Source organism: Sabethes cyaneus, chromosome 2 (genome assembly GCF_943734655.1).
Source record: "Sabethes cyaneus chromosome 2, idSabCyanKW18_F2, whole genome shotgun sequence".
Lineage (NCBI taxonomy): Eukaryota > Metazoa > Arthropoda > Insecta > Diptera > Culicidae > Sabethes > Sabethes cyaneus.
The window spans coordinates 136,808,960-136,819,842 of NC_071354.1; the positions used below are offsets into that span (position 1 = coordinate 136,808,960).

The 10,883-nt window shown below is 37.7% G+C and overlaps 1 protein-coding gene and 1 long non-coding RNA gene across 2 annotated transcripts in view; one reads left to right on the top strand and one right to left on the bottom strand.

Moving 5' to 3' along the window:
* The window catches only part of LOC128734718 (uncharacterized), a 34,292-nt gene extending 27,003 nt beyond the window's left edge, over positions 1-7,289 (bottom strand). The window contains exons 1-3 of the mRNA XM_053829034.1: positions 7,171-7,289; positions 6,068-7,005; positions 5,918-6,008 (exon numbers count right to left, since the gene is read on the bottom strand). Coding sequence (XP_053685009.1) covers positions 5,918-6,008; positions 6,068-7,005; positions 7,171-7,209 — 1,068 coding nt within the window. The 5' untranslated portion in view covers positions 7,210-7,289. The remainder of the gene's footprint in view (positions 1-5,917; positions 6,009-6,067; positions 7,006-7,170) is intronic.
* Positions 7,290-8,986: 1,697 nt separating this feature from the next.
* LOC128737827 (uncharacterized) lies at positions 8,987-9,810 on the top strand. The gene is made up of 3 exons (XR_008412051.1): positions 8,987-9,107; positions 9,161-9,503; positions 9,565-9,810. It is a non-coding gene; the product is annotated as an uncharacterized LOC128737827 (long non-coding RNA).
* Positions 9,811-10,883: the final 1,073 nt, after the last annotated feature.

Sequence of the window (10,883 nt, forward strand, 5' to 3'; positions counted from 1 at the left end):
TTACGAAACAGCTGGGCAGTTTCACTCAGTGTGAGTTTGGTACCACCCGTAACAGTCAATCTGACGGTACATAAACGTCACACGGAGAAATGTCAGGTAGGTGTCAGTCAGGTGGCTAAACTAATTATACAGATGAAAGCTTATAGTACGGCAAACAGCCGATTCTTAAAGCTAAAAATAAGATTAATTCCATGCAAGTTAAATAAATAAATAGCTAAAGAAGAAGAAACCATTTCGGATAAAAAACGAAAGAAAACACGAAATGTAAGCGAAAATTGTGTTACTTAAAATCTTATGTAAATTATCTTATCAATACAAGCTTTGAAGCTGCGTAAAAGCTACTATCGAGATTTATTAACTTCCCTACCCGAACACAGATGATAATTGTTTGTGGCAAATTTGATTCTATCATCGCTGACCAAATGCAAATTGATTTAAATTTTGTTTCAACATGGTGTGATAGGCAGACCCTCAATATTAATGCCAATAAAACTACTATCATCAGTGTTGGGCACAATTTCGCTAAATCGCTAGTTAGCGACGCTAAATTCTGATAAGCGAGCTAGCGTTTTCGCTAATTTTGGAGGATGTTAGCGAAACCGATAAGATCGCTAAACGCTAAATCGCTAAGCTCTTTCGTGGCGTTAGCGATCAGCTGGGTTCTCCGTTTTGGCCACGAAATTATTAGCCCAAATATGTTCTATTGTTTGCAGCTGGATGACGCTGGGAGGGTTGGCGGTGTTCAGTACAACGATATGTTTAGCTGGTCCATTTCCTCCAGTGATCTTTTGGCATAATGGGCCGAGACCAAAGGACCACATTCTTCGGGCGGTAACATCTGGCAAGTCCTTTATGCTGCATATCTCCACGTTCACAGCAAGCCCGAAGGAATCGTCAGTTACAGAAGAACCTTCTTTAGGAACTTGATGTGGAAGATATATTTGATGCCATCGCATAAATGTTCATTTGTTGCAAACGAACCAAGTTGAATATGAGCTGAAATGATTGCGATCATGCCTACTCTGTTCATTTCACTCTCTGACCCTAACGAAGCGAACCAAACGTTAGCCACTGAGCGAATTTGATCCGATTTTATTTTGCTTCTCATCTTCTCAATCGGTCATCGGTTTGGATAAGTTACAAAGTGTTTGAATATTTGAAATATATGGAGAATAATTTCAATATATTTTAATAGTAGAAGTGTGAATACTATTGAGTTAAAACTGATCGATCAGTGAGCGTAAGTGAACCAAGTTCAAACCGATTCTCATCGCTTACGTTCATCTTGTATATTGTGTCGGTTCTGATTCAATCACTATTTTTTCATATCCCTTTTGAATCATTTCTCTTTCGAGACTGGTTCGTGCACAGCTAACAGCCAGAGCGAATCAGTAAGGTCTGGATCACTGCTGAGCGTTAGTGGTAGTAATCTTTATGCCTTCGACAGCTTATGACCGTAAATCAGCAATGCTCAATTGAGTGAATGACTTTTTCCATCCTTGAGCATTAGTATAAGCAGTAAATCAATCGTTTATTAGCATCCCTGGCGTTTTATACTGCAGGTTGCTATTTATCAGCCTTTTGACTGCATAACTGTTGTAAATTGGCATCCACAGTTCTATTTAAATTCTTCTTGTCGGTAACAAGCTGCAAATAAGCATTGTCAGCACTATAAGAAGGATAGCAGTAAAGTAGCCGCAAATTTTGCCAAAATGGTATTTAAGTAGCATTTAAGGTAATTTAAATGCTTATTGACTTGCATGTAAATTGCATTGGAAATGCTTATTGGTTACCTGGGTTTAGTCACTAATGAGGTACTAGCATTGTAGCACCATATCCATTGATTGCCTGCTGCTCAGATATAGCCGATCTCGACGTAATAATGTTCATTTTGGTGAGGTTTTTCTTCACCTATAGGCTCCGACCTCCCCAAGGTGCGAAAGGCTTAGGGCACCTTGCTCTCTGTGTACCTTTTTAGCTTCTACTGCACATACCCTTTCTCCAGATGGGATATGTTCTATGTGCCGGATCAGCACAACTTCTTCATTCCGGATTGCAGTTGGCAGTACGAACAAAACATCAAGTGTAATTGCTTTACTATTTCCGTCCTAGCTGCTGCAAATCAATGGATAACGCTGTCAAATCATTTCTGCACACAATAGGGTTACTGGTATTGGCGGTACATAGGTGGATTCATCACCAGTTGCCTGGGTAACCTAATGCATAATCGCTCAAATCAGTTCATTTTTTCTGCATATGTTATGTCCAAAAACTAGCAATTGTCGACAGCTATTTGGGGTATGTGGTTATTTTTTGGGTAATTTAGTTTTGGTCGGTGTTAAATCAAACCGAACCAAGTGACAAAATTCTGATTTCGAGAAAAACGCGTTCAAAGTTTGCTTCTTCGTATGGTTTACAGCTATCAATCGTTCGCAATCATCTCATAACTCTGGCGGTTTGCAACATTTATGTAGTCTGATTGACGTAAAATGTAGCCTAGAAAATTCTTGATGGTTTGCTGTCATTAATTGTTTTTTTAATTTTCCGACTTGGTTCGGTCTGATTTAACACCGACCATTTAGCGATTAGCGCTAATTTCGCTAATTTGAGTTTATCGATTAGCGTTTAGCGATTAGCAAGCTAACTTTTTCGGTTAGCGAATTAGCGGTTAGCGACGCTAAATTTTCGGTTAGCGGTGCCCACCACTTTCATACCATTTACATGCAGAAAAAATTCAATTATTGAATTTTAATCATAAAAGGAACACTTTTCAAGCTTTCCGACAATGTCGAAAAAATTAGTACCAAGTTTGCAAAAATTACAACTGTTTATAAAAATGAAAAACAATCAAGAGGAAGTATGATAAATTAATTTTGGAAGCCTATGGAATGGTGAATACAACCGGTACAAAGTACAAAGTTTTAATACTAAATACTATGTTTATAGTCAGCATTTGAAAAAATAGTGATTTTTTCAGTTACAATACTTTATAAAATAGTATCTTGCGATTTCCAACGATAACATCGAAATAAAAAAATTCGTGTCGATTTTTTAGACATAGAACGTAAAACGAATAATTCATCGAAAACAATTATCATAAGGTGGTCATTCACCGCTCAGCTCCATTTATCGCTCATTTCAAACAAAAAATGCTTATATCTTTTTAAAATGGTTCATTATTGTTAAAATTATTGACAAACAATAATTTTGCATGTTTAATGATGCGAATTAAACATAAATTGCCACTATATTCTTAAAAGATCATTTCCAAAATAAATAATCTTTATAGTGAGGAGCGTAAAACAAGTCTTTATTAAAACCGAATGCAAATGACTAAATTAATTATTAGCTCAAGCGAACTTGTTGGTTTGGTTATTTACAGAGGTGGGCACCGCTAATCAGCTAACCGCTAACATTTTAGCTTGCGAGTAGCGCGTTCGCTAAGTTTTAAATAGGCCAGCGCTTTTATTAGCTTCCGATAAATATAAGTACTACTAAACAAACTACCAGCCGCTAATTTTTGGAAATAGTACAATAGTCATGAGTGAACTACATTTACTCGCGTGCCGAACAGCAGCGACCAATTTTATCAATTTGCAAGAAATCGCACACTTATTTTTATTATTATTTTCAAAAATTAGCGGCTAGTAGTTTATTTAGTGGCACTTTACCTTAGCCGAAGCTAATGAAAGCGCTAACACATTTAAAACCTAACGAACGCACTACTCGCTGGCTAAAAGTTTAGCGGTTAGCTGATTAGCGGTGCCCACCTCTGATTACTTAGAAACTATTCTACCGTGCAAGCACCATATTCAAAACAGTGCCTAATTCTGAACAGTTGCAAATTTTTCTTAAATATTGACAAAACTTAAGCCATTTAAACCATTTTAATAATATGAAATCATCAGATGTAGTGATTAAATTGTTTAAATAGCTAGAATTTTGTCAATATTTATGAAAAATTTGCAACTGTTTGGAATTAGGCACTGTTTTGAATATGGTGCTTGCACGGTACTAAATAACGTGGAATAAGTCAACAGTATTTATATTAGCGTTCTATTCTGCTATAAATGCCAAACCCAAAACAAGTGTCAAAACGCGGGTTTTATTTATTTGGTAACAGTAAACCATATGGGCGGTGAATAGATCATCATATTTCAAGTGAGCGGTAAAAGGGGTCATGAGATTGCATTACTTTTTTTAAAAAAGTCACTATTATTAAATATTTAGAAACCAAATAAATTTTTCTTGTAAACACAATTGTTTTCTCTATCTTATGACGCAAATTGGGGTTCATGCACTTCAATTTAGATTTGCTATGGACAAACTACCTTAGAATCGTTTTTAAATGAGCGGTAGATGCCGACCATACGGTACGTCGAAACTGAAAATTTACCGTGGAATGACCCATACATAAAAAATAAACGTATATTTGGATGAAGGTATGTATGTTCCACCATAACTTCACAACGCTTCGACTGTTCACCACCAAACTTGACAGCTATGTTCTTTGACATAAAAGAATCAGCACTGGGGTTTGACAAAAAGGGAGGAGGTTCAAATAAGTAAAAGAGGTTGAGTTTTTCTCTTGCATTTGGACCGATAGGAGTTACGCAAATAGCAAGTTGGCAAGTGGGAGACAATAGGAGAGAAGCCCTGAAGCGCGGGTAGGAGTGTACACTGGGGATGGAAATATGAAAAAGGAGGCTGGCGGTCTATAACAAGGGGGATGTCAAAATAAGGAAAAAAGGGATTTGTTCTGCTTTTTCATCATAGAGACTTTCGGCGAGCAAATAGATACATAGCTGTCTGCGGGACAAAAGAAGGAAGCTGAGCGGAGGGGGGTGGTTGGGAGGAACATGACTCCGAAACGCCAGGACGGTTCTTCATCAAAATTGGTATTAGGAGTAGTCCAAATAAGTAAGGGGCAGTTGTACAAGTGACTAGATGATAAGATGAGGGGGTCCGAAAATGGGGGTCACCATCTAGGGGAAGTTTAGAGCCAAGGATTAATAAGGATTATAGTGGGGGTGGTGGGGCAAGACGCGTCACGGGGCAAGATAGGTCAATTGCATTAACATGGGAGTAGCAAGACCAACGACATCAAAATGAGGAAGAAAAGCTTTGTTTGTTGCATTATAAGAATTACTGAAGCGAATAGAGATGCACAACACAAGCAACTGGAATATAAAAATGGAAACCGCCCAGTTAGCTTCAAGGTACGATGCTGGTCTAATAAGCCAGTCGTCGTATCTTCGAATTTTGGCTGGCGGTTCTGCTAGTCAGTAGGATCGTTGCATTAGCGCCTCAATTGTCTTGTACTCTAATAATCGACTGCAAAGTCTGTCAATAAAGATGGGAAATATCTTAGAAGAAGCTTATACCCACTGCTTTGCTTTTATGTAACATAGGAAGGAAGTCCAAAGAAGGAAAGAGGGCTTTGTTTGTCTTACATTATGTAAATTCACATATAGCCCTAGCTGTGCTGGCGGCCGGCCAAATGGAATTAAATAAAAAAAAAATTATGTAAATTGCCGGATCGGTGATAGATGTACAAATGATCGTCTCTCTTTATTCCCGGGGATTTTCGAAAAGGATACAGATTTACAAATGGATGGTGGACAGCTAACAAAGAGAGTAGAGCCGTTCAAAGGAAGAAAACGAATTTTTTTTCTTGCATTTCTCATTTCGCTACAATAATTTATAATTATAACCGATGTACAAGTGACTGAGACACAATCTCTTTTGCCAATTACATTTTGAAACCGCAGGTTTCAGCCATTGGCGTAATAGTTCATAGTCCCCCTCCCCTAGTTCCGCCAATGGCGTTAGTATATTTACTAAATAGTTACTAGGTTTCCAGGAAATATTGAATAGAAATAAAAATAATAGAAGGGATTTCTAAGAATTGACATACCTCGGAAGTTACACCTCGTTGTTTACCGCAGTCAGGGCAAAAACCGGGATGATGGCTAAAGTGAATAACCAGTGATTTCCGTTTTCTGTAACTGCAGTCAAACGAAAGATTTGAACTAACGGTTATAGTTTTTTAACATCATTTATCTACCTTTTATCGCAGAGAAGACACTGATAAACTTGTTCCTTACATCGCTCTCCAGACAGCATATTGGAATCATTAGTATCCAAAGTATTCGTGTCGGAGGAAAGCATTAGCGAAGTATTGTTAGTGGATGATTCTTCAGAGAACATTTCGTTGGATATTGAGTCATCTTCTTCCTCGTCATCCTCCTTCAACATTAAAAGCTCCTCGTCGTCGTCTTTGAGCTCTTCAAAACATGGATCATCTCCACCAATTGAATACGGAGGATCAAAATCAAAATCCTCTTTCTTGATATAAGCTGCGGGAGGTGAATGAGACGATCCTCCGCTGTAACAAATTGCGGGCATTGTAGGACGAGTGCGGGTTCGAATAGCACGTTCTGTTTTGAAAATTTTCCAGGTGGGAAAAACATTTTGCTCAAACATGTTGAACAAAAGTTTGAAATTTCTGGAAGCGATCAATCGCACCAGGGAGCGATTGAGCTGAACATTTCCAAAGCTGCTTGTTATTCCGAGGCGCTTGCATGGTTTAAATCGGACTGCTCCGACCAGAGGAATATCGTCGAACAATCCACCTCGCAGCAGTTTTCCATTGAGTTCATAGGGTGTAAGTGGAAGTAGTGATTTCGAGCAAGGATGCACAAGTAAAATTTCATCACTGTCTTTTGCCTCTGGGACATTATTGCGAACGCTACTTTGCAATTCACATGCAGGGGTTGACAGTGACGAAGGTGCTAAAACAGCATTTCGGGATTTCAACAAATTTGCAATAATCACATTTTGAATGTTGTTCAATTCTTTGAGTATTGACGGCTTATAGATGCGCTCTTGAGTGTCGTTGTACAAAAATTTGACGTACAGCTTAATGGCCGAAATGAGAAACAGTAGCGCCTGGTATTTATCGTCCGACTGCAGACATTTTAGAGTTTTAATTAGAGATTTAACCTATGCAAGAAATTGTCCGCAAATTAAATTCCAGTGTCCAGTTCCGAACGGCGCAGCAAAGCCATGACATAAAAAAGAAAAAGAAAAAAAAGCTGTAAAATCTGCCCTAATCGTCAGCGATTGAGACAAAATTTCTAGTTGGAATCTACGTTTCTAGCTATTTACCTGTATTTGAAACAAGTGCGCCTGGGAGTTGTGCTGCATTTTCACCTCCTAGTAGGCCGGAAAGCACTTGGTATTTTACAATTTCATTAGATTGTTTACGAAAATTCTCCTTATTGACATATTGCTTTTCACAGTTTTTTGCTTCTGCTTTTTTATTTGTCAAAGCGAAGCGAAATTTCGCCCCATCTTAGTTGCGATGAAGTAGCTAAACGGCGAAAAAAAATCAACAGCCGTGTAGAGTGGAGAATTTTCTCGTGCCCAGGGGCACTATACACGAAAAGAATGATTTCAAATCACATTGAGCAAGGGTCAATGTTTATGTAATATAAAAATTGTCGATCAACATTTTAAAAGGGCGGATAAGCCAATTGTTAAGCGGGGTACGCTGCTGAAAAGTAATGGGTAAAAAGATAGGACAAGAAATGCTCAAGAAATCGATTTCGTTTACGATTTCTTAAGCAGTACGCACTTCATAAGAAATATTATTTCACGTTCAGATGGCGCAGTTTTACATGCAGGTGAATTAAAACGTCACTTTTCCGTACGGAATAATATCCGGCGCAATTATTACCACAAGAAAAAATGACAGGTGGTTGCTTGCATTGGAGTTGTCAAAATTTCTTCGGTAAATAGCAAGATTTTTTCTTGAGCTGTTTTCTTTTCAGCAGCGTACCCCGCTTAAAACCACATTTCTTTCCGGAAAGGAAACGTGCGATGTGTTAGGGAATTGTCAAAAATGCTGTACAAATATTAGGAACACGTCCGCCATTATGGCTCGTAAAAAGCTGGATACAATTCATGACTGCCCAGGTAACCAATAAGCATTTCCAATCCAATTTAAATGCAAGCCAATAAGCATTTAAGTTGCCTTAAATGCTACTTAAATGCTATTTTGGCAAAACATGCGGCTACTTTACTGCTAGCCCTCTTATAGTGCTGACAATGCTTATTTGCAGCTAGTTACCGACAAGAAGAATTTAAATAGAATTGTGGATGCCAATTTACAACGGTTATGCAGTCAAAAGGCTGATAAACAGCAACCTGCAGTATAAAACGCCAGGGATGCTAATAAACGATTGATTTACTGCTTATACTAATGCTTATTGGTTACCTGGGTGTGAATTATAAAGCGGTATAGACGATTGCAATATTTGATTATATCTTAATCATATATTCAGAAGTATAGTTGCGTGTTATAAAAACTACGCAAAATAGAATTACAAATAATTGTCAAAATTTTCGCACGTATATTGCCTCCACTTTGGTACACTTTGGTTTGGTTCGTATATGGCGTGAAATATAACTTTTTTGATCAGATATGATTTTGTATATCTCAGTTTCAATCGAGATACCCAAGTAACCACGAAGCTTTATATCAATTCAATTGTAATCAAGGGTCAGTCGCTTAGAACCTTCTTATCACTTTATTTTGTTTAGTGTGTGCCTGTCGGTGTCGGCTATAGATCATTTTGCGATGACGTCATTTTGCCGTCAAATGACACCACTTGGTGGTTTGTTTACATGTTTTTGTCACATCCAGCAGTTTCGATTTGAAATTTCGTGAAGGATTACTGCATCAATTTCTGTAAAATGCATGTAAGGCACTTTCTCTTCAATAAAAACTATAAATTTCTATCATTATCTGCCGGACAAAGATAGAAAACTCAATTCAAAATTTAACACCACGTAAACAAACCACCAAGTGCTGTCAAAAATGTGTGGTTAGGAGCTCCCGTGTAATGATCTATAGGTGCCGGTCGTACCGAATATGTGCTCATTCTGTTCAGGTCTGCGCCCGAATTGTTTTGACAGCTGAATATCTTTGCTTGCATTTACTGCGGATACTGGCAGCTCTTCATCTGTCCAACTGAATATTTACTTTTACTCTATAGAGTGAATTGGATTCCGCTCAGTTAATACTGGCAGAAAGATAACACGTAAGTTATTCATTTTTAAGTTTTACCCTAAAAGAACAATCGTTTGTTTACAGACTATAAATACGTTAAGTTATTCCCCAATCTGGTACGTGAAAAAAGCGGTCAGCGCAATGCATTTGATAGATACAACAAAAACAGACGGCGGAGCACAAAATCTGACCTTTGCGATAAATTCTGATTGCAGTTCTTTTTCGGACGGGATCAACTTTGATGTTAAGCTTATTCAGCATGACTTGAGAATCGTGTCTGCAAACAACGGTTGTACGATTTCAGAGACATGAAATATGCTGGTTTATCATCACTACCTAACAAGAAATCACAGTAGTCAGTGGATTTTGCTCAGTTTGAAAAAAGTCGCCAGCTTTCATGTCCAACTCAAATTCTTCAGCAAACCAGGTAAGTTACCGATACGAGGTTTCCGGTATATTCGTCTAAATGCGTGCATTACTATTTGCAGCGAACTATCCGTACAAAATTGTTGGGCTGTATTGTTTGCTGTATCAATATATATGTATGTAAATGGTTCGGATCAATTTTTGGAACTAGATAACGATACTTATCGAATACGATCCATTGGATTCACCACTAAATCTACTAACCGATAAGATTACAGTCTGGTAACGAATGGTAATATAACGAGTTATCAATTATTCAATTACCCAGATAACACAAAATCGTAATAGAAAGTTCACATTAAATCGTTTTCATGTCTTTTTCATATTGGAGTTGTATAATGATTAGAGTATGTCAAATCGAAGTGAACAATAAGTTGTTTTGCAGTCGTGCGTGTCTTCATATACAATTCATGACTGTGAATTATAAAGCAGGATAGACAATTGCAATATTTGATTATATCTATATCATATATTCAGGAGTATTTAGTTGCGTGTTATAAAAACAGCGCAAAATAGAATTACAAATGGTTGTCAAAATTTTCGCACGTATATCGCCTCCACTTTGGTACATATATGCTCTTATATGGCGTGAAATATAACTTTTTCGTTCAGATATGATTTCGTATACCTCAGATGCAATCGAGATATACAAACCAAATGGTTTACTGGGTAGTTTAGACAAGATGGATTTTCGGTGCTTGACCCTTTTTCACCCACAACGTTTTTCGTTCTTTTCAATTGCAAAAAATATGTTTACCTATCAGAGAAGTGTTAAAACAAAAGTTGTTTCTTAAGCCTAGGGCTAAAACTTCCTAAAAAAACAAATATATTTTGACCGTTTTAAAAGTTTTTGATTATTCAGTAGTAGTTGACGGGCATCAGAGATTAGTCTGCCTAAAAGTGAATAATACTAATCTATACCTATAAAGAAGGATTTCTGTCTGTCTGTCTGTCTGTCTGTCTGTCTGTCCTGTGTTCCTTATAGAATCAAAAACTACTGAACCAATCGGCGTGAAAATTTGCATGTAGAGGTTTTTGGGGCCAGGAAAGGTTTTAGTGATGGTTAGAGACCCCTCCCCCCACTAAGAGGGGGGGCTCCCATACAAATGAAACACAAATTTCTGCATAACTCGAGAACTAATCAAGCAAATAGAACCAAATTTGGCATGTGGGTGTTTTCGGTGACAAGAATTTATTCTAGGGTAATTTGAGACCCCTCCCCTCTTTATAAGGGGAATTATAACTCCTCTCCCCTTTAAGAGGGGGGGTTTCCATACAAATTTCCTCATAACTCGAGAACTAATCAAGCAAATGGAACCAAATTTGGCATGTGAAAGTTTTCGAGGGCAAGAAAATTTTCTATGTTGAATTAGGACCCCTC